Consider the following 27,247-nt stretch of genomic DNA (forward strand, 5'->3'; position numbering starts at 1 on the left):
CTAAAGTCAAGCTTAACCTTCTTTTCGACTGAGTTGAGCAGAGGGTGCATTTTCCGACACTCCGCAAATGCATCTCATCACCGGCCCAAGTCGTGGATGTGATGACTGATTTCATAGCGAAGTTGAAAGAGAAGCTTTCTGGTCGGTTACATGGACTCGCTCTACCCACAGAGGTGATGCGTTCTGCCAGAGACCCGTGGTGTTGTAACAGTGGGGGGCTTTGCGGTGAGCCCTTCCACTGACGAGTTTTGGACTGATGTCAACACCCACCAGTTTCCTAACATTAAGAAAGTAGTAGTCGTCATGCTCGTTATGTTTGGGTCGACATACACATGTGAATCAAGCTTTTCACGTACAAACTCGATAAAAAAAAAAAAAAAGCAGCTGTCATTGTTCACTGACTGACAGTCCTCTTCACCATTGTCTTCAGTTTGCACTGACATCTTATAAGCCAAAAGTCGCTCCCCTTATTCAGAAAAAGAAATGTCACTTGTCCCAGTAAGAATGCCAGTGTAACTAATCATCAACATAATGTGGGTGTGTAACAAGCCATGCCTAATCAAAGGTGTTGAATGAAAACAAACCTATGTCCCCTCAGTGTGGATCAGTAGATGTTGTTTTCATATGTGCTACTGCAACTACAAAGTCAAACATATCTTTAGATACAACACACATCTCCAGTAGAGATAAGTTGCCTAAAATCCTTCTGTGTTTCCCAGGATACATTTGTACTTCACTCTTAAAGCATACTTTCCATATTTTTCTGCTAATGTGAGAAATTGTTCAGATTGTATAGAAATTAATGACAAAACCTGTTGTTTAGAAACATGGCTGTTGCTGCTGACTGCATTAAATCACATGTTGCTCCCTTCAGGCCTCATGAATTAGCTAATTAGCTCCAGTTTAGGTCCCCGGACTCTCCTGCTGTTTAAACATCAGGGAAAAGACTGCTGGGACAGAGAGACTTCTGTTTCCCCTCTTTGAGCTCTGATGATCCCTATTTATAGAAACAAACTGAGTTAGTAAGCTGTTCAAATGCAGTCAGTGAACTGTCTAATGCGCAGTTTCAGTTTTCTTTGCCAGCGACACAGTCCGCTTGAATGCAGCCATGTGACAGTGACACCAGAAACCTGCCTATGTTAAAATGTACACAGGAGCATACATGGCCCCTTTGCTGATGGAGCAGCACCTGGTGTGCTCATACTAAATTAAATTTGGTGCTGAAAGCAAGTACTTCTCCATAGACCTTTTGGCTGGAGCTATGTACCATCAGCTGATGGAAAAGGCAACCACTAGACTGGAACAAATTCTTAGCATTTAAAAACTGTGCTGGAATTTAAATGTCAGCAAGTATAGCGTTCAGTAAGACCAGTGTTGGAGCTGATACAGACTGTGAATGGGTTGTTTGTCACTTTAGCCGCCCTGAGGCTCTTCCTCCTGGCTGTAGGTTTGTGGAGGTGTCGCAAGACTGCCCTGAGGTGAAGACATGATGCATCAGCAGCAACACTGATCAGTAAGTGGTTGGTCATAAACATCTTATGCCTAGAGTTATAGCCGTAGGTAAAGTTTCACTTTTGCGACTCTGCTCCACCCAGAAGGTGTCCTAAAAGCTTTTTCTGCATACGTCAGTCAGATTGGGTGGCATTCAGTGGACTGCAAAGGTCAGGTGTCAGGTCAGAGTGTCCTCTTCCTTCGTGCTTATGACCTGAGTTTTCTGTTGCATCAAGGGCGTAGATTTGGTTTTGGCATTGGTGGGGACGGACGATTCAACCACCGAACCCTGCCCTGTTTCTTCTTTTTTTTTCCTTTTCGTCTTTGCTTTTTGATAAAAAAAAAAAAAAAGGAGAAATATACTTGCCTACATATGCTATTCTACGTGCTTTTAAACCATTTAAAATTACAATTCATAGTTTTATATGTGAATGATATAATGTTAAGTTACTATTAAACAAATGACTAAGTATTTTATACTTTAGTTTACTTCAACCATATTTCATATAAATCAGATATCATACAAAAATAAAAATAGCTTAAAATACAGTCATGACAATAAAAGAATATGACTTTAAGGACTTAACAACATTACTTCAGTTATATTACACCAACATCTCTGATACATTAGCACTAAGGGAACACTGAATGACTTGGTGGTTTTTGTCAATAAAACTACTCATCTAAGATTACCACAAAGTAAAAGATCTCTTAGCAAAATTATGCAACATTTTAGGCACACTATTGCCCCTATCAAGTCAGTGAGCTGGGGTGTTTTACTCTAAACATGAACTACTGTTACAGCAACAGACATGGACTACTGGTGTCCCATACAACAACTCAATGTCCACTATGTGAAGGAGCCAAACACATGCCTTCTCCTCTCATTAACTGAGATAAACTGTTGGCATATTTGTTTTATATCTATACTGTCCAGTCTCTCCTGGTGGACATGGTAACACGTTATTCATGGTTACATACAATTTTAGACTGATGTGGGCCAAAGCCTAAAACGATGTGCCGGGAGTTTGCTGTTCTCCCCGGTTCAGATATTTGAAGTTTGCACAGCTACATTCTCGCCTGAAAATTTTTCAAAAGTTTATTTTGCAACCCAGAAAGAGTAATAAGAGGGGCACTGAAATTCGGGATTGTCCGAGAAAAAACGGGAGGGTTGGCATGTATTGCCTTGCATTGCCTGTAACGTTATTATGATGGACAGGTTTTATGAGTGAACTTGACTTGAAGTGACTTACAGGTTTCTTTGAAAAATACTTTCTTATATCCAGGTTCTTTTTGCTGCCATCCTCCTCTCCTGCTCGCAGCGCAGGATTGCCGCTGCTAAAACTAAACAGAGCTCCCTGAAAGGCACAGCCAATCACATTGGCCATATTTGTCACATGATATAGGACTCCAGTAGAGAACGTAATTTAACTCTTTCTGCACCGCTGGGTGAATGAGACGTTGACAGATCGCCTTTTTTTTTTTTTTTATTTCTATCGGTTTTCTTTTTCTTTACTCGAAGAGATTAAATTATTGGTGGGGACAATTCAGTAATCGCTGGATATTGGTGGGGACATGTCCCTTCCGTCCATGCCAAATCTACGCCCTTGTGTTGCATACAACAAAATTGTCACCCTTACTAATTTTTAGCATAGTTGTTGACTTTTGAACCTTCCAGTTTGTGTGTGGCATCACTGTGACACTGACAGCTTTGACCTGCTGTTGGCATTTACCTAAAATGTGTTTTTTACTTTTGTCTGTAAGTGCAACCAAGCTAACTGTAGTTGGCATCAGAATATTTTCCATGTTCCTATCTCAGACTTGAAGCACTACCTGTCTGTCTCAAGGGCAGGAAAATTCAGTCATCTCTGCCTTTTCAGGCCGCCTTTTACTTCTTTGAAAGTTTTATATCTTATTTAGTTTCTAGTGCTGCTTTTAGGGGCTGCAAAGTCACTGAATACTGATTTCTTTCTTTCTTTCTTTCTTTCTTTTTTTCTTAACTGGGAATATATTTTCTTGTTTAATCTTTTTCCGGCAGTGAGGAAATTCCTGAAACCATATGCACTCTAAGTTTTACATGCTGCACCTTTATTCTCCAGAAGAATTTCCTTCCCATGCACTCGAACTTATCAAGTTGTTTGACAATGACCAATTGCACTGGCGTGAGTGGACATTGTCTGCAAAGAGCTCTCTAAATGGTTGGACGGAGATGGCCTGACTTTAGAAAGTTCAGCCCCATTTGGAAAAAAAAAAAAAAACGTCTTGGAGCAAACACTGGGATGTGGACCAGTGTCTCTACAGTATTTACACATTCAATCTTTAAGATACTGTGTGTGCTGTGATCTGTGAAAGAGTCATTTGTTATTACATTACTGAAACAAATCCTACTTTCATAAATTTATCTATAAACAAATCCAATACAATGGTGAAGTAATAATTCAGATGAATTGTTTAATTTTCTTTATTTTTTGGGAGGAGGGGGGTTATCTTGGCCAGATATGTCAAAAGTAAAAAGAACTGATTTTATTATTTGTTCGATTGCATGCATTTGTATTTATTTATTTATTGCACAAATGCACAATAATATCAATTTTAAAAAACAACAGGTCAACATTAACTTTCCTCCAGAGAGTTTCTATCTTTCATCAACGGGAATCGGAAAAGTACAATTGAGGGAAACTATTACAATAAATAGGAAATGTTGTTGTTTACAGTGAAATCAGAGAGGTTGCCAGCATGATGGCTTTCCAGTTATAAAGTCTTTGCTGCCAATTTTAACAATGTTTTACAGCCTTTAGGATGTTGAGCAACCGTACAAAACAATACACCAAAGAGGATGTGCAAACCTCCCAACATGCTCTTTGTAAGGAGTACAATACATCTGTTGCACGATAGGTCATCGCTCATCTTCAGGGTCCTGTGGTCAGGGTCCTGTCAGCCTTTGAGGGAGTGAATTTCTCTGAACTTTACTCACACTTTGTCATATAACCACCTACACATCTAAAGTAATGCTTTTAAAGCAGTGGTTACTGCTTTTTAATGGAAAAAAAACACTGACCATGCTATTTTTCTATATAAATATTTTTGTATTCATTTTTATATTGTTTTTAATGACACCTGTTTCCAGTTAGGCTGTATCTAAGAGAATACATAATTCAGGGTGCAACTGACAGTTAGTTTCAGCATGGATAAACACTGGAACTCGCTGTCCATAAGTTGCTAATAAATTCAGTCAATAAATTGTAATAGGACAATTATTCATCACAGTCCCAAATCGCAGAGAGGCATTAGCAAATTGCTGATCAACAAGCTGAAATAATACATGTCCTTATATTAATTAAGTTGTTCATTTTGCCTGGTATTAAAGAATTTCTTATCACCCCTACAAAACAACTATCATTTTCCGCTGCCTTTCCAAGCCATCCTGCAGTCCCGCAACTTTTTTGTCAGACTATGCCTAAAGCACAATGCATACATTGTGAAGCCCAGAGACTAAGCCGGGTCAACTCAGTATATGTTTAAACCAGGTGAAAACTCACTGATTATTTCTCAGCCATTGTGATGTAATGTGAGAGAAGCGCCACCTTGAATTCTTAAATTAACGCTCTGACCTGGAACAAAGAGTCACTGGCTCCAGTTAACAAAACACATTAAGCTGAATGGTGGGAAATTAGCCACACCTAGGCAGACAAAGAAATACTGTGGTCAGTCCATCACTTAAACTCAGATGAGTAAATAAACTATGGTAACATACCATGAGAACACGCATTCATACAGTGAGAAAGGAAGATTGTCTCTTAGGTGCACTACCTAGTAAAGTAAAAGTACTTTCATTACATTTTTTTTTAAATTACTTTAAAAAAAATGTAAAACTGCATTAATTTGTCACTTTTTAAGGTGGAGCTAGTCCTGTGGTTTTTAACCTAGAAGTGTGGCGCTCTTCAGAGACTCAAAAACTACTCACTTAATCAATAGACTATTGATGTTTGATTGGAATTGTGTTGCCTGACCTTTCCTGCTGTGAACATGAAATCTCATGAGAAGTTTAAATGAAACTGAGTCTTTGGTGGAATTGCTAAAGCTGTAAACTCACCAGTACACACATTTAGGAACTACTAGGTCCATGTTGAACAGTATTTCTATCTGAAAAATAGTCGAGTCAGAGTATTAAGTTGCAGAAAGCACCTAAAATACTTCAAAATTGTGTGCTTTCACTGCTGTACAGGACATTGTCTTTGATCTCTGTGTTGCTTCTTCAGCAGTTATTGGATTTCTCCGATTACCTAACATTTATTTTTTCTGATACAACGCAGTTTCATTCACTGTGAGTCCGTACAAAGAGAACGAGGAATGGATGAAATAAATTTAGTGTTCAGTCCTCTTCCCATAGTACTTTATGGCTCTGTTTGCATTAATCACCTCCAGTGAAATTTTCCCAGCACTCCTCACAAGACCCCATGCCCACAACTATGCCTGTATATCACGGCTCGAGCCTTACAAAGGCTGTCTCTGCCTCGCTAGTATCGTGACTTAATGTTTGGTACCAGGCTCCACTATGGTGCGGCCCTATGTCAGCTTATGTCAAGCAGTATTTACAGAAGGAGTTAATGGTGTTTCTGTTGTGTAGTTTTAAGGAGGGAGGTGCAGAATACAGATGATAAGATGTGCCTGGTGGATGGTGTGGTTGGTTTTTACTTTTTGAATCTACAGAAAGTACATCGTTTCTGTCAAGTAAAACTATACCGTACTTCTATTTTTTTTAATAATTAAGAAAAGCTGCCTTCATTTTGTTTTATTACCAAGCAGCTTTAACATTGCCTGGGTTAACTAAACGGTTAACCATCTAACCATCTAAAAGCTCAAGTTATCTTTTTTTTTTTTTTTAAGATTATGTTTAAAGGGTGATATAGACCATGCTGCTGTAGTGTTTAAGAAGTCCCTGATGGTTCTCACAGCGTAACAATGTTGTGTTTTTAAACAAACTGCCACAGCTTTGTTTACAGTTATTATAACAGAGTTAGAGTTTTAGATTTGACATTTTACTCCATTCCAAATGAGAGTCTGGGGGATATTACTCCATCTTCTGAGAGGAAAACTGAAGATGAATAAAAACAAGGAAAGCAAATAAGATTCCTTTAAAATTCTTTCCAAACTCAAAATCACACTTTCTCAAATGTTGCATATGAAGCAAATTAAACCTAAAGGCTTTAGACCTTCAAGTATGCCTAAAACATTTAGATTACTTGAACAGTTAAACTGTAATTTTACTCATGCTAGCATGACTAGTTTAGAGACTTCAGTGTATGGTAGACTGAAATATCCCAGCAATTTAATTAAGTTTACATTCGTGGCACCCATAGCATAAAGAGTAATAGCTTTGGTAATCTCCCCCAGTTTTCCTAGTTTTATTCGGTACAATATACTGACAACTACTGGTCCTCTGATTTCACATCAAGCTCAATCATCAAGTCACATTTCCATTTTTTTTTCCAATGTGTAACCATATCTGCAACATAACCAAAGGCATGTCTATTTAAGTGCTATTTATGACACTATGCACCACCGCAGCATTGTAAGCTTGAACCGCACATTGGCATTACCCAGTTCGGGTTCTGATTCGATCAGCTTAATCATCCATCACATTGTAAGCTGCTTTCAAGTTCTGCAAGACGATAGCACAAAACCTACAGGCACCAACTGAACTAACAGGAACACAGTAAACGTCAGCATGTTAGCTAAAGTTATGAGGATGTTAGCATGCTGATGTTGGCATTTAGGACAGTCTTAGTTTTCCATTTACAACGGTCTTAGTTCAGACACACCTCTTTGTCCCTGTTTACACGTGAAGATATAACCTGCAGCTACTTTTGTGAAGCTGTGAGGGTGTTGGCTGTATTATTCGTACAGTGCTGCTGATGAATACACTGAAAATAAATTTCAGTCTAAAGACGTGAATCATTGTTTGCATACCGCCTGTGTTATCTGACACCTTCTTTATCGGCTAAGATGTGTTTACAATTGGCCTGTGAACAAATATAAGACAGGATTTACTCTTCAGCAGTGCCCATACTTGCAATAGAACCACACTTAATAACAACTTTCTGTTCACAATATGAGACTAAACAGGGGTCAATGAGTGACTGACTCTAAACTGACTGACTCATTATAATTGTTGGGCGTGTGAGGTTGGTGACCTGAAGTTGTTCCCAGGAAACAATGTGAAATGAATCCCGTTTCACCATGTAATCACGGACCAAGCTGACTCTGCAGAATGACAGATACGTTCATAGAAGACTTTCTTTTCCAAAGTCATGAATGGCCATTTGTTTAAAAATAATAGGGCTTGCTGTTCAACCACATTTGAACTTTAGCCATGTCTTCAAAGCACAAACCAAAAGCTATTGGTGTAGCCCTGTGGATTGGGGGGGGGGCTCAAAAATGTGTCAGAGTACAGTGAATGATCTATGTGGGCAACAGACACTAGTTTGAAGAACTTGTCTGAAATTATTTACCCTACAGATAAGAGGCTTCTTGTTGGGGCATGTATAAATAGTTTCCTTTATCTCACCATAAGCCCCATTATTTGCATAAAACAGTTTTTTGTCAGCTTTCAAAGTTTGATGTCTTCTGCCTCCAACAAGTCCAGCAAGAAAAAAAAAAAAGACATCAGTGTCGCTCTGCTGACCGAACATAAAAAGAGACCATTACAAAGGTTGAACTGTTTTACCCCGCTTCACCCTCCCAGCTTTTCTTTTGGCAGAAACAATGTTGCAGCATTACTTGTTATCCTTCCCCCCTGATGATTTTCTTTAGCATTTTTTACTCCGCTTGTTTGAACAGATGCTGCCCCCTCCTGTAGCCCCCATCCTCTGGGATTGCCATAAGGCTCAGCACAATGAGGTAACACTCAATTTCATTAATGGTGAGAGTCCGGTCCAGTAAGTTCCTTCCACTAACAAACATCAAACAATGTATATCTCTTCCTAAGAAAAACCTGTGCTCTTTTGTCCTGTTTTATTTATGAATGGATTATGAAAGAGGCCGCTGCATGACCTTGCTCACCTTACAGGCTGTCCATTACTGCATAGACAGCCTTTTATAGCAGGGTGAATCCTAACCTGTTGGCCACCGACCAAACATCAAATAACATCTAGTCAATAACAAACAGATTACTCAAGAGATTGGATCTCTTTCACAGGGGTCATTCAGATTTCACATTTATTGCAGAGAAGAGCTGCAACCACTGGGATAAATTTGTGAATGGGTGATTGAGCTGGGAAGCAGAGTCAGATTTAGCCAGGTTTTTCTTTTTAATGTGTAAACTGGTGTCTGCACTGGTATCTCCTTTACAGCTGGTGTTGCCTGTAAATAAGGGTGATGGTGGCTCACACTGGCCAGTCCTGTTTCAGCCTCATGCTGTTTTCATACTAAAGAAATGTCATCTCTGACCTTTTCTGATTAAAAACATCATCGCATTTCATACAGACTCTGCTAGCACAAGGTCCATTTTGAGAAGAACGTTGTAAAATACCGAAAGACGAACATTAGAAAAACTACAGAAAACTTCAGGAAAACGTTGAGAAGAATTTTATTTTCACGAATTTCATCTGGTCATAACACATGGCTGAAAGTTTAACATATTTAAAGTGAGATTAGTCAACCCTACTGGCATTGTTTTGCAACAAGTGCTACCTGTTTATCTCTGTCCCTACTTCCAGGACTAATTCATACATACATACAGAATCAGCATTCACATGAACAGATGTCATGTGAATACATGTACAGCAGTAGAAAAGGGTTTTAAAGCACTGACCCAAATTATTCAAGTGCAGCTGCAAAGTTCATGGCCCTGGAAAGTGATCAGTGTCCCCACAAATGTCATCATATTTTGAATGTTTAAAAATAGTAATTGGTGCAAAGCCCCACATACTTAAAAACAATGACATGACCTTGTGTAAAACCAACTAAAAATGTATTCTGTAAAATACCAGTACATGTAGTGTGCCTTTACTGGAAGGAGCTTACTGAGAAAATAGGCCTTCAGGGCCTTTTGATGAAAAGTTGCTCAATTACTCTGTTTGTAGAACTGCAGACACGTAAGCATAAGTATAATGTCATGGTCCCCTTACATTCCTGTTCAAAGAAAAAGGGTGTGACAATAAACTTCACATGTACGAGGCTGATCACAGAGTGTAAACAGAACTACATTAGGTAAATAGCAAGAGAGCATGCCAGGACAGCTTCTGATGATGGGTGGTTATCGAGCTCTAACATCTTAACTGTTAGAACAAGCATGAAGTGGGCCTGCACATTTATAAAATGGGCAATAATCCATTATGCATCAAGAAGGAGGTATGAAGAAATATCTCTTTAATTTTTTACTTCCACACAGCTATTTTTTCAAACATTTTATTACTTTTAATTAGTTAAACTACACAAATAAACTTACAAACAAGGAACTTCAGGGAACACATTTTTAAATCATTAAAAAAAAAAACTTGTATACCAAACAAAACTGATGTGTTTCCTCGGGAAGTTAAAACTGACAATGGCTTGCATGCCAGTCATTTTAATTGTTCGTTTTCAAGTCTCTATATATAGATATATAACTTACAAGAAGAACCTCAGACAAAAAACAATATGAATCCAGGAAGCTCCTACTCAAATACACTGATCTATTTAGATGCCCCAGTGTGTGTGAAATCAAGGCTTTACAGCTCTTGCACATCCGCATGTAACTAAACCAAACAGAGCTCATTGTTTTGTTTTAAAAACAGCTGTACTTTCCTGTACGTGCTCTATAAAGGTCATTCATACGTGCTTTTAGTGTAGTTAAAGTAAAAACATAAATTTTTCAACACAATCTGTTTTTGCTTGTATACAAGACCTAAAATATTACACTTTTGCCAGTATTTAATCGTACTTTGCCTCACGATAACTGTGCAATACAAGCAATAAATCTTCCACATTCTTCTTGTTCTCCACAGCATCATGCGTGGGTTCAGCCATGTCCTTACAAGCCGCTGAGAATCCACTTTCCTCCCGGCGGAGAGCGTCACATCGTCCGGTTCCCCCTTTATAGAAGCCCCGCCCAGAAATCAGTCGATGAATTCAACATCGTACTCACCAGCGTCTGACCAATCAGCGCCTCGAGGGGGTGGTCTCGAGACGGTGGTCCGGGAGGACGATAACCAATGAAAACGTGTGCTGGTCGGACAAAGGGCTCGCGTCAACAATCGTTGGTTGCTTGAATGGGACATTATTCATGTCCACGCGGTTCGTATTTAAGGAGGTAAGATGAGGCGAGCTAGCGGTTTCCGTATAAAAAGTAACGGGTCCCAGCTGTCTGCACAGTTGATGTGATGTGCCACGAAGCGAGCTGAAGGTGTTTCCTTCCCAACGTCACTTTTCCCAAAAACGGTTACCGCCAGTATGTGCGGTGCAGCTCGGTCCCAGTAAGCTTGTTAAAAAGTCACCGGGTGTCACACTACCGGCGGCGTGTGGATGTGCACGCTGCTGCCAAATCATTCATAACCCTGGTATCACTGGGTGTACTACTGCCAGCTCGTGTTTCACTGTGACTTAAAATATAATCACAGTTGTTAAGCATTAACTCAAAGAGAAGCTGTCTGGGGTCATCTGGCTACAACAAAAGCAAACAAAGTGTGCGCAAAGACGCACAAAAAATCGATATATAGAGAAATATAAAAACATAAAAAAGAAAGACAAAATAGACTGTTTTTGGTGTGTACGTGTTTTGCTGTGTTTTTATGTGACTTCGGTCTTGTAAGAAAAACATCATCACTGCCGTTTCTTTCTCTTTGCACACGCCCACCGCCCCTGCAGCCTACCCAAACGACGCTGTTCGCCTGTCGCCTGACCGGGTACATTAATACGTAGAGCAAGGGGAGGAGGAGGTCAGCTCCTTTTCTGTGTCCCGGTGTACCGAGAGCTGCCGTTTCATTTCATCACCGCCTCCGAGCAGCTCCGTCTTCTCTCTTTCTAGGTACCAGATTTTAGTAGTATCTGGTATTTTAATGAAGAAGTGCCAACATTTTTGATACACATTTCCTCCTCCACCTCGCCTCTGCCTGACTGTGGAGCTCACGCCGGAGCCGTTAAGAGTGAAGTTTAAACCCTAGCTGCTGCTCAGGAGACTGGGGTTACACCGTCCCACACCTCCCCTTCGCCGTCTCTAGTTGAAGATTTTTGGAGAATACCGTCCAAAAGTTTTCGTTTCTTTTTTTTTTCTGTGTGCCAAGAGGACAGCAAAAGACGCCCGGCAGCATGACTCGGAGATCCTGTGCCATTTACGCCACCGGCTTCATCTGCGCTCATCTCCTGATAGTGGGAATCGCCCTGGTCGTGGCTCAAGTCTTCCAAACCATGATCCACAGCCGCTTAAAAAAGGTGAGTTGGATCTCTTAAAAAAGAAGATTTCTTTACGTTTTCGGTTCATTTGCCACTCTTTACATATGTCACACACGAGGGGTTCAAATGTTAGCGTTTCGTCTGCAGTAGCCAATTATGCACCTACAGCATCTCACCTGTGATGGCACATGCAGGGGTCACACGACCGAGTAAATTGTATAGATTCAACTGTTCACGTTATTATGGGCTGTTTTTTTTGCTGCATTCTGTCCCTCCAGCGATGCGGGATGAACCCAGAGCCTGCCCACCTTCACGAATCCGCAGGATCCGAGGCTTATACATTGTTTAAGTCGCCTTACAATGCTCTGTGATTTCGAGGGTTTTGTTTTTTACAAGCTTCAATTAAGACAGGCCATTTAACGTGTTTCGGTTTGTTTTAATGTTTTCCACAAAGACCGCTGTAGGTAGAAATCCCCTGTAACTCCCACAGTGAGGGGGGAATATGATGAGGTGAGCTTGTCATGACCTTATCTCCTTTCATAATGATTCCTCTTATTTGTTGGCTACCTTGAACAGGTTTTTTGTTTTTTTTGTTTTTTTTTGCATCTGTTTGCTTATATTAGATGCGGCTGATTTTTGGGTGAAATGAGAGAAATATATAATCTATCATCAGTATATCATTTCATAACCTTTCCAGTACCAGTCAATGACCTGATGGCACATTTCTGTTCATACAGGCACCATGCACTGTCTTTTTCAGGTGTTAGGTTTCTGAGAGGGATCATCGGTGGTAGTAGTAGTAGTAGTAGTAGTAGTAGAAATCTAGTTTTGGGGGGTGGTCTGCAGGTCTGGAGGGATATGGGGGGAAGGGAGTTGAGTGAGCGGGCAGGAGAGACTGAGAGTGGTGGATCTATATCTCTCTTTGCATATTGTAGAACTCGTCATTCTTTCTGAAAATCAAGCATCCAACTTGTATAAATCAGGCAAATCTGCATCTATTTGATTGATAAATCCTCACGTCTTGCCAAAGATAATTGGCTCTTTGGTGAAGTAGGTCCTTAAAATACAGCTGCACGCAGTCCAATCCTGTACATTTCTTAAATTGCAGCACTGCTTTATTTTGTGTCTTTGCTGTGAGCAAAATTTTCTTGTGCAATTTTATCTGGGTAAAAATTACTCAACATAAGTGCTTAATTTTAGTGGGTTTCAGTTTTGTGTAGTGATTTTACAAAATAACGTTCACTTGAGAAATAACTCAGGCTAAACATTTGTGTTTTACTGTATTTTGATTCAAATTTATACAGAAACAGCTTTTGCTTCAAAAACCTGCTTTCACCATTGCACTTTTGCAGTTAAATGTCTGCATGCTTGCGGACTGGTGGGGCATTAGGGGTGGGTCAGCCTGAACCATGAATGTCTGCTTTTTATTGTAGTTTAAGACATGGATGGGGTGATGGAGCGGGGGTGCTGCCAGTTGACACCCTCTCTCACATAAACCTGCTGCTCTCTGCCCTCACATTCCCCTTACTGACACAAATTGTGTTGAATGCCATCTGCAAATCCTTATCAGTACTTTAAAACCTCTCTGCCTTTTCTTTCCTGCTTCAAAAAAATTGCATCTTCATGTTAAGGAGGAAAAGGCTAAAATCAGCTCAGCAGAAAGGTTTAACATTCTATTTGTTTCAAGTTGGTGGCTCAATAACAGCTGCCTCACTGACATGGTTTCCCCTTCCTGGGGTTAAATTTAGGTCTGGGTCGCATTTTTTCTCTCATTCGCAGTCACAGCACCATCCCAGGGGACCCAAATTAAGAGAGTTAGTCAAAGTTCATCAACAGGGGACCTAATTCTGATGTGGCTGGCGATTACATGAAATGACAGCATAGCTAATCCTCTTTCACCACAGTCTTCCCGTTGAGTTAGGCTGTCTTGTACGCGTTGAACCAACTCCAAACAAATCTATCTAATCTGACTTTAAATTCGTCTCTTTGTAATAAGAAGCAGCCGATGTGTTTGGGGCAAGTCTGCGTTACCTCCAGGCACAAACTCTTGAGTTTGTGTTAAGCCGGATGTGGAGGAAGAGTCATAAAAGCCATGTGAGGAATTTGACAGACGTCTTGCCCCCAGGGGTATGATTTTTGTTAAGGAGCAACCTCTCCTAATTCCTTGCTGTTGTTCCGGGCTTGGCCTAGCCCAAGTCGTTGAGCTCAGATGACGAAACTGAAAAGAAGAGAACACCCACTCACGCCACTCCTCAGCTGTGTTTTCACCGTAGTATAAAAGCCTCCAAGACCAAGGTCATGTTGGTAAAACTCAAAATGTGGCACAGTTTAAATGTTAAAGCTTCAACATTGTGGAAGCACAAAGAGAAATTTACAAAAGCTTTTATTTTTACAATGCTTACAATGTTTGTTTTTCTTCTTTTGCTGATCAAAGCAGGAGCTTGTGACGCCACACCTTAGTTGTACCTGAAGTTGCTTGGCAAAGGTCCAGTTCATTTCCACAATTTTTCCACTAGCAAATTCCACCGCAGTGTGTCTGTGTGCACTGAAAAACCTCCCTGCTTTGTCCCTTGGCTATCTTTTTTTATTTATTTTTTTATTTCAAGGTTTTTCTGAGAGATAAATTATGTTAATACAACTTTGATGAAGGACTTTCCGAAGACCTTTGTTCAAGGTTTGGCAAACACAGGGATCCATGCAGGCTGTCACACAGAAAAAGCCCGACGTTGACTCAAACCTGTTTCGAAAGTGAGACGCTTTCTTTTAAAAGGGAACAAATTGGGTCATTTTTGCTTGTTGTTTAGCGCGTGGACACATCTTATGATGGTAGCACTCTTTCTCACTTCATGCAGTTTTATTCGAGCTCTTAATTAAGAAACAGGATCTTCAAAACTCAAGAGAGTCTCACTTCTTAAGTACCTCAAGTTCTGTTCTTCCACATACTGGATAGTCATCTGCCTGGGATGTCAGGCTGAAAGTAATTATTCACAATTTCGGTCTCTGAATAATTTACATTGCACTATTTTTCACAGAATAAATGCTAATCGGCAAAGAAACTAATTGCTGATTGTAGTCAGGTTTGAACAGAAGACAAAAAGGGTAAAATCTTTAATCTCATCAACACTAAATCAGCTAAATTTGTCTTTTTCACTTAGTTGTAGTTTGCTTTAATCTTATGTTCCCCTCTTTAATCAGTTGTCTAACTTGATCAAAGTAGATATTTTAGCTGACCCCTGTGATAATCTGATATGTGGTTTTCTTAAGCAGGAAAAGAGGAACTGATGTAACAAAGCTCGGAAAACAATAGCTTTAAGTAAAACAAGATGTTAACCCAAACAGGAAGTGCAGCCACACCTTAAGCTATAGTTTCACAACAGTAAGTGCCCGTGAGAAGCCATAGAGGACTATGTATAGGATCTCTAAAGAGCACCGCTCAGCCGACAAATCATTTGAGGAATGAAAGACACAGACGGAAGAGGGTCGTTTCTCCACACTAAGTTTAGAAAACTGGCAGGGATGGGAGGGGAAAAAAAGTGTTTGCTTGTTTTTTCTGGTCAACGAACAGTCAACATACTTGAAGGTCTTTAATTTTCTTTTTACAGCTGGCAGTTCAAGTTAATTGTTACCATTCCTCATGTTCAGCCATGTGGTGTCCAGGTTAATCTTACAGATGGTTTACATACTAGAGACCTTCATTTTTGTTTAGGTTTTTTGCCATAGGAGTTTAGCCAAAGAATCTGGGAAATGTCTGAAGCTGTTTTCAGCATTTTTGTGGTCATTTTGTTTTTCTGTATTTTGGCTACAAATCTTACCTGACATCCTGCATCCAGTATGATGGCTAATGCCACTAAGTGCAATGTTTTCTCATTCCAATATGAGAGTACCGTGGGCGGACTGAAAACCCACTGTCAAATTCTTGCCTAGGCTTGCTGAAGTTGGAAGACTGTGCTCAGTTTTTGCTAAGACTGGCTGGCTGTGCTGATGGTTTTTCAGCTGTGAAGGACTTTCCTCTGCTTCTCTCTGGGTTTTGAGGTGTTGGCCCGGCACCAGCTCCTTGCTGAAAGGTGCCATGTGTTCTTTCAGATGGCCCTCTTTGAGACTAGAAAAAGAAAGCACTCCTAATATCAAATGCAGCGCAGCAACATTCTCATCACTTCATGCTTTGGGAGATATTATTCCTGTTTTTCCTGTTTTTGAATGTTTTTTTTTTTTTCTTTTCTTTTGTTGATAGGAAATTACTTTAACAGAGAAGAGCCAAGTGTTCGAGTCATGGAAGAATCCACCTCCACCTGTTTATATGGAGTATTACTTCTTCAACGTCACCAATCCAGAGGTGTTCATGGCAGGTGGGAAGGCATCTGTTAAACAGATCGGACCTTATACTTACAGGTTAGTTTGTGAAGAAATTTAAATGCGTCTGTAATATGTAATGTTGGAAAAGTGAAATATTTTAGCCATGTTTGCAAAAGCCCTGTTTAAGGAAACCCATCTGAAGTTATTTTGATGTGTGAAATCAAAACAAAAGAAACTTGGAATAACTGACAAATGTCCTGTCCACACCAGGGAGTACAGGCCACGGGAAAATGTAACCTTCCTGGAAAATGGCACCAAGGTTTACGCCTTGAACCCAAAGACTTTTGTCTTTGTGCCTGAGAAGTCCGTCGGAGACCCACAGGTTGACATCGTCAGGACTGTCAACATCCCGTTTGTGGTGAGCGAATGGATTTCTATGACTAGAAGCAGAAAGGTCATATAGATTTTGGATGACATCCAAACGCATGTTCCCAAAATTTTCATTGTAGCATTTTCATTTTTTTGAACGGATAAACAGAAGGCAGCAGGCCAAGGAAGATGCAACTAATGACTCAGTGATCTTTTCCACTGTGTGTGATGGGAGCACTCTCACCTTTTGCCTCCAGCCTTCTGATGGTAGCATTGTTCTCTTTGTCCGTCTTCCTTAGGCAATAATGAACGAGCTGAACTCCTACTCCTTCTTCTTGCGAACTATTGTTTCCATGTACATAAACAGCCTGGGTATTGAACTGTTCATGACCCGCACTGTGCACGAGGTTCTGTGGGGCTTTAAAGACCCTCTTCTCACAAAAGTCCACTCCATGAAGCCTGAAGTAGATGAATATTTTGGGCTAATGTGGAAGGTAAGCTCAGTTGCCATTTAACTTTTACTCACTTTGTTGTTTCCAGAGATTTTTTTGTTTCTCTTGTTCTTAGGGGGTAGTCACACAAGAGGAAGTCTGTGGTAATGTCATGTAAGAAAATTCTGAATGCTCACATGCTGATGGATGACATTTTTATTTCCTGTTTATAGAGTATTGTTCGCATCTTAGCGACGCCACAACCACGTGATCCTGAGTGTAGCATTTAGAGTGACTTAAAGACAATTACTAATTTGTTAGTCTGTTTGTTTGTTTGTTTGTTTGTTTGTTTGTTTGTTTGTTTGTTTGTTTTGTTTTTTGGTAACAGAAAATTTATGTATTTGGCCTTTTTGTGTTTGAGCTGATTTCTGATCAGTTTTTTGTTCAAAATATTGATTTAAACTGAAGTTTAATCTTCACTTGGTTACTTGTGGTTGCACTGACAAATACAAAAGCTGAATCACATTTTTTTGCTGATGTTCTTATAGCAGCAGAATATCTGTTTACCATCCCGCACAGTTTTCTATCACAGCAGCTGACAGCAGTTTTATTGTCTGTCCAACAGAAAAACGGCACCCATGAAGGAGAGTTTGTGTTCCACACCGGTGAGCAGAATTACTTGGATTATGGGAAGATCGACACGTGGAACGGCCTGAGGTAAAAACTCATACAGGCCACTTTCAATTGTCTTTACATAAACTCTTTTATTTTCATTGTTTCTTGAATGGTAGGAAACACTTTCTAGCCAGCAAATGGCTTCCTCTTCCTTCCACGCACCTTAATAGCATTTACTACGTTATGCAATGTTCATCTGAAAGTCCAGAGGGGAAAGTCTTTGCTCCCTGGCTTTAGGGGGAGAGGGGTTGCAAAATGGATATTTGGATATGTACATCAACCTTGCACTTTGAATGTGTGTTTAGAGTACTGTGTGTGCTGAAAAAAGTACTCGCTTTGATGAAGCAATACAGAAATACTCGGTTTCTGACACAAAAACGGTCAAACTATACTGAAATTCCTTGTTCGTACAAAAATGGCTGCTGTTGTAGTGACTCTGTAGCACAGTGGTGGTATGGGTGTAATCGCAGTCAGCAGTTTGATTTTTCAGCTCGAGAGACCTTGATAATTCCCTGCTTTCTATTCACTTGTCGTATAATACCGGAAATGTGAGTAAGGCCAAATGCCAAAAACATAATGTCTGAGCTGTGAGAGATGTGAAATATTTATGGGTTTCCCCTGTTTATTTCAGCTTTCAGGAAGATTGTATTGTTGTAGAAGGTGAAGGCTGAGAACGAGTTGCAAAATAATTCTGAGGGAGAATTGGGGGGTTAAATGAGTATAATTTCTTTTAATATTTGCTTTTTTTGTGGAATTGCAAACTAGAGCAGTACTAATACATGTTTGTTTGTTTGTTTTTTGTACAAATTAATATCTGGTTCTTCTTGATCAACAGGGAAATGTCGTGGTGGTCATCCAATCAGAGCAACATGATCAACGGCACCGATGGCGCAGTTTTCCACCCGCTGATAAACAGGAACGAGTTGCTCTACATCTTCGCTGCTGATCTCTGCAGGTGTGCATCCTTATGTGGCTTTAAATTTGTTTACAGGCAAAGCACCCGGTGGGGTGAGGACAAGAACTTCAACCGAGGTTAATGAAAGGAAATGCCAACTGAGTCGCACAGTGTGTGCTTACAAACACACTGATAAGGGCAACTTCTGAGAAGGCATCCAGTAGAAACTCAGTTGGAAAGAGTTAGGCCCAGACATGCCAAGATTGAACAGGAAATGAGCGTTGTCATTCTTTATTCTGTTTAGAAGATTTATAAATATAAAGAGAACTATTTCCTTCTTGAATGGCTCTTGAGGTCTTTACTAAACCCATCCTGAAGTCCTTAAGTGATGAGTGCTTTCTTTCTCTCCTCAGGTCTATTCATTTAGCCTATGTGGAAGACGTGGAGGTGAAAGGGATTCAAGCGTACCGCTTTGCACCCCCTAATGATGTCCTCATGAGCCCCAAAAACAACCCCGCCAACGCGGGCTTCTGTGTGCCAGCTGGTGACTGTCTCGGCACCGGGGTGCTTAAAGTCAGCGTTTGTCGAGAAGGTAGGAGCACCGAGCCATCCCACCGTCAGCCTCTCCCTTGCCCCAATTACCCAATTCCCCCACACACTGGCCCCATGACACATTTTTGTTTTTCTCCTCATTTCCCCCACCCCTCAAAAAAAAGGTCCTTTCAGTCAGCAACCCTGTGCCCTGGCTGCTATCTGACATTCCCAGTGTTTGAGCAGGCCAGATTTTACTCAGTGGTTCAATAATTAACTGTGCCGACTGAGATTGCAGTCGGCACAGTTAAAATATTGAACTATTTTATGGTGGTTATTAAGGGAAGTACAGTTGTTCTGATAACATGATCTTAACTGGGCTTTAAGGAAAGATGCTATACCGTAACCTCTAAACTTTCCTGTTTGTTCATTTGATTAATTACTTTTATAGTTTTATTACATTTGAGTGAAAAAAATCCACACTGTAAGAGTCTTAAATAGGAAATGTTTTATGGTTTTATATTAGGCTGCTGCTGATTAAACTCAGCCATAATCAAACACAATTGGCTGTTGGCATCACTTCCTGCAATTCAAATGTAAAGGAAACTCTGTGGTGTGACATTTCAGCAAATCAACATCAAGGCCTGCTGTGATATGCAAAGTGGTGTCATCCTGAAACTGAGTGCTGTAACCACAAGAAAAAAAAAAAAACATTATTCACTGCAGCAGTGATGTGACAGTTACAACCTGCACCCACCTTTTTTTTTTTTTTTGAAACAGCAGCTTTCAAAGGTTGAATTAATATAATTAAAGGAAATTTGTTTAGGCTACAATCAAATGAGATTAAATTCTCAAATCAGATCTTTAGCACAGACTGTCCACGCTGCAAGTGTTCAAGATTTGTGCATGCAGACATCACAGACCCATCTCCATAATTGGAGACTCGGCTTTCCAACGTGACTTTTCTTCCAGCATTTCTTGTACCGACACTTTGTCTGCCAGAGGGTCCAGACTAAGACGAAAAGATGAGGATGTTGCATTTCAAACCACATCTAAATGTTTTTTTTTGATCTGATGTGGAGAAACATTTAGTTCTCAACACTTTCTAAAATCTAAATATGTTTTAAAGAAAAAAAGGGGAAAAAAAAAATAATCAAAGTTTCGTTTTGATTGACTAAATGAAAACTACTATTTATACTTTACTCCTATGACGGAGCATCTTCGTGTTTCTGTTTTGCTAATGCGTCATTTTAAGGAGTAACGTCTTCTTTGCTAAAGGACTGATCACATTAGTTTTCTTGTTTCTAAAGAAAAGCAGCGTTCTCAGCTAATCATTACAACGCTCAATAAAACCTAAAACACACATTCATTAGCTATCATTTCTATTATATCGTTTACAGTCACGAGTGCATGTTTCCGTCACACAAAGCACTAGCTGTTATCTTAAGTTACTACTTTTATCGTTTTTCCTTGACCCTTGCTGTTTTAATCTTTAGATAGAAATATGACTCTGATTTGTTTCCCTCAAGGCGCTCCCATCGTGGTGTCCTTCCCACACTTTTATCAGGCTGACCCCGCTTACATCAACGCCATTGATGGCCTTAACCCCAACAAGGAGGAGCACGAGACGTATCTTGATCTGCAGCCGGTATGTTGAACACTCAGTGCTGTTATCATGACTAATGGGTGTGTAATGGACTTCGATCTGTCCTTCCAAATTAGAGTGGTTGCTTTATAATTTTTTTATTTATTTATTTTTTTTTTTTTGAGGGGGGGGGGTTAATCCCTCTATTTGTTTTTGTTCGGACTTCATTTTATTTTGTGTTCGGCTCATTATAAGTATTTTTACTGATCAGTGCTCAACACGCATGCAACATTATTTTTTGTTTTTCACTCCTATAAAAAAAAAAAATAAATAATGTTCAGCTTTATTATTATTATTATTATTATTATAGTTTGAATTGTACTGATTGTACTATTGTACTGATCATCCCTACCACATAAACAGGGCATCACTTTAACATTGAGTGAGTTAAATTAAGTCTTTTACTTGAGTTTTTTTTTAATTTTTTTTATCTTTTATATTTTCATGCACAAGTCACTTTTCAAATTGCACGTGATGTTAAAATAACAGATTTAGCTTTTTTTTTTTTTTTGTGATCTACTTTCGCATCAGAATGGTCCCACCACCTTCCTTGTTTCTGCTGAGAAATGCTCAGAGCACATACTTGCGGTAGCATTGTGACTTGGTGGCTAAGAGTTTCACTTCCTGGTTAAATAAAGATTCAAATAATACACAAAGATGGAAAGACGACAGCGAGCGCATTCTTCTGACGATGGGGGGGAGAAGAATATCTATGTGATATCATGCGTACAGTAATCCAAACAAGGAAAAGAAAGTTTTCAAACAATAGCTAAAGTATCTCATAGTTTGGGAATTATAAACACATATTTCTCTGATACTGTCTAACTTGGCCTCTAAATTCTGTTGTTTAGTTTTTCGTGGGTTTTCATGCTTGTTGCTGCAGTTTTTTTCTTAAAAGAAAAAGAGAAAATTAAACTTCTTCCCCAATTTTTGTCTTTGCTCTCCTCTTCATAGACGGCAGGAGTTCCCATTCGTGCCTGTAAGAGAGCTCAGCTCAACATCATTCTGAAGAGAGTCCAAGGCTTTCCGTAAGTCAGGCTTTGTTGAACTCTGATCCACTGTTTACTGTTGCCACATACACTGTGACACCATTTCAGCCACATGTTGAGCCACATGTTGAGCCAGATGTCTCCCCCTGACCTCGCCGTGCTTGTCTTTCTGCCCCGCAGCAAAACGAAGAACATCACCGAGACAATTTTCCCCATCATGTTCGTCAATGAGGTGAGGATCTAATCTTTTAGCACAGCTTAACGTGTTTGACTAACCGCGAGTGAACTGCTTAGTCAGTACTGTCATCTTTCACAACTCTAGACGGCGACTATTGACGATGAGTCAGCAGCCCAGATGAGGTCACTGCTCCTCATCGTGACTCTTGTGTCCAACTTCCCCGTCCTCATCGTGGGCTTGGGCATCATCCTGCTGCTCGTGTTTCTCGTCTTGTTCTGCCGAAACCGCCAGAAGAAGGTAGGGACTGCCACATTCTGCCGTGAACTAATCTGCAGTAATGATAGAGTTACTCTGTTTTGAGGTGTGTGTGCTGCCCACTGACATTATCTCACAGTATAACTAAGTCTGGTAGTTAGACGTTAGTCATAAGTTGCAGTAAACACTAGTCTTAAAGGTTTTGATCATTTGGTTCTTGCATGGACAACTTCCTCTACCATTGACCCTGAGGAGCTGCAAGTTTAACCCACAGCTGCGTGCATGTTAACTAACACATTGCATGATATCTGCGCAGCAAAGTCAGCATGAGCAGTTTTCCACAATACGAATGGATCACGTGATGCGGGTTGGGGTTTTTTTTTTTTTTTCCCCTTGTTGAACGTTCCCTAACAGCTGATGCATGTTTGAATTCAGGAAGCAAAAGTTGTCCAACATTTCCTTTCAGTCAGACCAGACATGAATGTAGCGTAGTAGCTGCAGTTCATTGAACGATAGTAGCCTAGAGATGATGTACAACACATGTTCCCCCTGTTATCTCTAACAGTGCAGGACTGCTAGTTTGAAGCCCCAGCTCTCAGATTATTACAGTTTGCTATTCTGTGTGCAGAAGGAGGCCTGCTACATGTTACAGGAATAGCTTGAAGAAATATTTGCTTCTGTTGCTAATCTCTTAAATGAGATTGATACCACTGTGTGCGTCTCTGCGTGGCCGCATATGAAACTTAATCGTGAGGACAGCTTGCCTAGCTTAGCAGAAAAAAAAATAGAAGCAGAAATTTACCTGCAGGCACCTACTTCTCTGGCTTTTGATTACACAATATAAATAATCTGAGAGATTTGGAGATGGAGCCAGGCCAGCTGTGCACCCCTGTGCTAAGCCGAGCACTGTCTCATCTACAAAAGCAAATATTTCCAAGAGCTGTTCCTGAACATGCGCATGTGCATCCAAGTTTATATGTCGGCACAAAGAGGATGTTAATGCTTAATTGCAATGTGAAGAAATGTTGTATTAACCATGTTCTAATTTTAATTTTCTGTAACCCCCCCTTTTTTCCTTTTCTGTTTTAGAATGAAGTAAAACGTATTGATTTTACTGAAGCTTTTCATTCTTTTGCTGTAAGTCTTCAGTTTTGCCTTGTTTTCTGTTCTCCTTTTTAATTTGTTATCCACCATCTCTCATTGTTATCATTTTAATTATCATTATGGGACATTTTCTCACCTCACAGTAGTTGTCATTGTCATTATTATTATTATTATTATTATTATTATTATTATTATTATCCCTAATTTAAGTTAATGTTTCTGTGGTGGCTTTGTTTTTGTACTACTGGTGCACATTTGCATTGTAGTGTAAACATTTCAGAGCATTTATTCATATCTTTAATGTTAATAAGCAGACTTTTTGCCACTTCTGTTGTTTGTACTGACGACGTCTATCCTCGATTCTCCACGCGCAGACGGCGAAAGATGACACGGCCTACACTCCGGTCAGCGACAAAACAGACGAATCGTCAGAGACGCCGGCCAGCCAGCCAATGAAGAACGGTTCCTACATTGCCATGTCTCCAGTGGAGGCACAGAAGTGTTGATCGAGGATCCCCTCAGGAAGGGGGCTGAGGAAGCAGAACGGGGGTTTCACGTTATAACGGGCGGGCGGGGGGGGGGTTGCATAAACAGTGGGCTCATTTTCACTTCACTTTGGGGGTTGGGGAAAGCAGTTGGACACAAACCCCAGTAATTGTTTAGTCAACAAAGACATTGCTCCTCTCACTGAGCCTTCTTAAGACTGTCTGTCCTCCTCCACTCTACCTGCTGAGCATGGCCCTCTATGCCTGCTGCAGCACAACCAACAACCCTGCACTCTAATCCTCATTTCTGTCCTGGTTGGCCCTAAAAGATAAAGGGACTGGCCGGGTGGGCTCAGCCAGGACGCGGCTTTATTTCCTGTAATTCTTCTGAGGGAACATGGTAGCATACATAGGTGTCACTCTAGCACTCTGATGCATGACCTTCTGAGCAAAAATTTAACGGTTAACAAGACACGCAGAGCATTTTGCATACACGCGAACAACAGTGGGGGTGTTGCTACTGTCGCATTCGTTCTCTATCCTGTCAGTGTTGTCCGAGGAGAAAACTTTAAGCCAACAGATTAGAAAATCCCTGCAGAGTAAAGTCTGAGCTCAGAAGACTTGACGGTTTTCCTAGCCTGGTATTTTCTTTTATACGTGGAACAGACTGAGCCAAACCATTTGCCTTTTTTCCTAAGATAATGGAATAGTACAGAGACACACGAACACACACACAGGACTTCTAGTATCAGTCAGTGAACGTGTGTGTGTGTGTGGACCTTATCTTACACTTCAGTGTCCTGTTTTCATGGACGACGTGCAAATATTTTTTCCCCTAACATAAGCGTGATAAAGTGAAACATCGGAAATAGTTTTTTTGTAATTGCTTCCTCCTTGACTCATTTTTATTTGTCTTTCCCAGAAGAAAAAACACTGGTTTAAAAATGGAATTATTCAGACGTCAGCTATATCCGAGTCCTCGGTTGAGACCTTCACTCGTTAGCTGTAAAACCGATAGGACAAATGGCACTGAGCATCACTGAACACTTCAAAACAAAAAGGAAGAAAAAATGAACACCCACAGAACTTACGAGGGAGTCTTGAACCAGTTTTCTGCCTTACAATGGTTCAGCGTGTTCTTTATTTTCGTGCATCGTTCAAATAAGCTGGAAAAATCTTGTACATATGTAAAGGGGAACTGATGAAATACCTCTGACCAAATCCAGCAAGCAGTCCTTCTCGGTGTGCTGAAAGACACTAATCTTGCTCTGGTGTTCGCGCTCCTGCACGTCTACACTGTTACATATTAGAGAAAGCACAATTTGGATTGCTAAAACCAGTCCTCACACAAGCCTACCGTTTTGGGGGGTTTTTTTGGGGGGGGAGGAGGGTTGTATTTTTTTTTTTTCCTTTGGTCCTGTTATGTAAATGTATTTACAGCTGATCTGTCAAAGACACTGTCGTGTGCCGTGACCACTCGCTGTTCATTCAGTTTGCCAAGGAGCTATAGACACGGAAGGCAAACTCGGCACGCAGCGCTCGAATCACTGTCTGTCTTACATTTCACGTTTCACGTCAGGCACGCCTTCCAGCCCACAGGCGATGGAAGCCAGTGGGGAAGTGAATTTAAGGCCATAATACTGTCTGCATGGAAAAGTTCCCTGCACTTTGCCTGGAAATTGTGCCCTGTATATTTTCACTTCTTGTCTTTTTGTTTGTGTTTTTTGTCATGTTTTGTCCTGACAATGCAAAGTGGTCCATATGTTAAGAACATTTCAACAGTTTGTCCTGGCTAGTATTGTTTTTGATGGATGTTGTTGTAAATGGACAGCGGACATCCATGCCTCTGTGTTACTTGTGTTCAGCATAAGGAGTGTCTTCTTTTTTTGATATACTTTTGTATTTGTTATTGCTGCTAAAAATGCCATAACCTATGAACATGTATCTGTATGTGGGGTCCACATGTGCTCACATGAAATTTCGGGTTGAACCACAGGGGCTTTTTTTTTTTTTTTTTTTTTAACCGACCCTCTGACACCTGAGCACAAGAAACAAAGCCCACAGTTTGCTGCCATTTATTGGAATTAGAGCAGTTACAGTTATGAATACAGATATTTTGTAACCTCTCTTTCATCTGTTGGCAGGTGATATGACCATATCACATGTATCTTTGAGGGTTTTATTAGCAAACAGTTCGCTGGAGGTTCTCAAAAGGGCCGAGCCACTTCATTGTCATCTGGAAGGGGGCCGGAGTCGGAGTTTGGGTTTAATAACACTGTGGTCGAGAGTCCTTTAATGCAAGTTTGGAAAAGACACACATTTGCTTTCTGGTGAACATTTAGATGCCACTCTGTCCTTTCAGACTATGGCCTGCTGCCAGTTAGCATAACTTAGCTTGAAGCTAGGAAACAGAAAAAAGCTTGTCTTGCTTTTCCAGCAGTAACAAAACCAATTCAGCATTTCCAAGACGGTGATCCATTTTGGTCATTATTTAGATGGCACAGACTGAATATCTACTCTAAGAGCACTTAAGCCCTCAGTTGGTCCTTTCTGCGCTGTCCAATGAAGAAAAGCCACATTAGTTATAATCCATACTTGTTGCTATTTAGTGGTGTAATCTTTCTTGGTCATGCTTTTCCATTATTCTGAGTAGCTGTAGCCTTCTAAGTCTCCAGAAAAGTTGTCCAAGGTAACCACTTACAATGCTGATGGGCTGATTTAGTATATAAAACACCTGTATCCAGCTTTAATTTGTGGTATCCAAGATTTACCTTGCAAAAGTAATTTAAAAAATTAAAATAATTCAGCAAATGTCAGGATGCCAGCTTTTTCCCTTTATTTTCATTTTCGGCGCCGAGTCAGACTAACCATCTTTCTCGCTATAGACTCAATGGACAGATAGTGGTATCGGTTCACAAAAGCAAATATTTCCAACAGTGTTGAAGTCTCATTCTGAAGTGAAATCAATTCACTCAAGGCCTTTAAGAAAAAAAAAAAAGTCCACACGCATGCGACCTCCACCCTGTGCAAACTCGCGGTTCATCGTTGTTCAGCTTTTTAAAAATGTATCGACTTGAACCTGAAAGACCTTAATCCAGAGGCTCGCGTTTGTGTGTTTGACCCATCACTCTCATTCCACTGTACTATACTGACCTTTGAGTCCGGTCCTTTAAGCCCATTGGCTCATTCCAACTTGACCAAAGATAACCCCTATAGATCTGCCCCGGCACTGTGTTTACTCTCCGCGATAATGTTACAAAACCTACTTTTTTTTTTTTTTTTTTTTTTTTTTCCCCCTCTCCTCCTTCCTTAAACTTGTGCCACAACTTTTGTGAAAGTATCTGAGCATTGTTGCAGGAGCTTGAATGAGTGTATGTGCCTTTTACATCAAGGCGAGAGTAAAGAGAGGGGGGAAAAAAGGAAATTTTTCATGTTTAATGGTATTAGTTTTATTTTCACCCAGTGCGATACAAACAAAAGTGATCAATGCTCTTTGTGGGCAGAGAAAAAAAAATCTCAGTATTATAAGACAAAG

General features: G+C 40.3%; 1 protein-coding gene and 1 long non-coding RNA gene across 3 annotated transcripts in view; both read left to right on the forward strand.

Annotated features, from left to right (window-relative positions):
- LOC120745869 overlaps nt 1–27,217 on the forward strand; it is a 31,903-nt gene extending 4,686 nt beyond the window's left edge. Inside the window, exons 2-4 of the long non-coding RNA XR_005698713.1 lie at nt 39–44; nt 1,681–1,694; nt 23,822–27,217. This is a non-coding gene — a long non-coding RNA (uncharacterized LOC120745869). The remainder of the gene's footprint in view (nt 1–38; nt 45–1,680; nt 1,695–23,821) is intronic.
- scarb2a (scavenger receptor class B, member 2a) lies at nt 11,264–23,791 on the forward strand. Of its 2 annotated transcripts, XM_040051059.1 has the most exons (13): nt 11,265–11,901; nt 16,094–16,251; nt 16,426–16,573; nt 16,824–17,018; nt 17,581–17,672; nt 18,466–18,585; nt 18,939–19,117; nt 20,586–20,704; nt 21,656–21,729; nt 21,871–21,922; nt 22,013–22,165; nt 23,213–23,260; nt 23,602–23,791. In XM_040051059.1, the coding sequence occupies exons 1-13, from the start codon at nt 11,779–11,781 to the stop codon at nt 23,731–23,733; spliced, it is 1,593 nt and encodes a 530-aa protein (XP_039906993.1). In that variant the 5' UTR covers nt 11,265–11,778; the 3' UTR covers nt 23,734–23,791. The 2 variants fall into 2 exon arrangements, with proteins under 2 accessions (XP_039906994.1, XP_039906993.1); XM_040051060.1 differs by lacking the exon at nt 23,213–23,260 and having other exon boundaries at nt 11,264–11,901.
- Nucleotides 27,218–27,247: the final 30 nt, after the last annotated feature.

This window comes from Simochromis diagramma, unplaced genomic scaffold, assembly GCF_900408965.1.
Source record: "Simochromis diagramma unplaced genomic scaffold, fSimDia1.1 OVJJ01000131.1, whole genome shotgun sequence".
In the NCBI taxonomy this organism is placed as follows: domain Eukaryota; kingdom Metazoa; phylum Chordata; class Actinopteri; order Cichliformes; family Cichlidae; genus Simochromis; species Simochromis diagramma.

Bases quoted from the DNA above. Each gene is read 5' to 3' on its own strand.
- scarb2a (XM_040051059.1), top strand. From the start codon at position 11,779: ATGACTCGGAGATCCTGTGCCATTTACGCCACCGGCTTCATCTGCGCT. The intron at 17,673-18,465 runs GTAAAAACTCAT...CTTGATCAACAG, and splicing joins GACACGTGGAACGGCCTGAG to GGAAATGTCGTGGTGGTCAT. The intron at 21,923-22,012 runs GTGAGGATCTAA...TCACAACTCTAG, and splicing joins CCATCATGTTCGTCAATGAG to ACGGCGACTATTGACGATGA.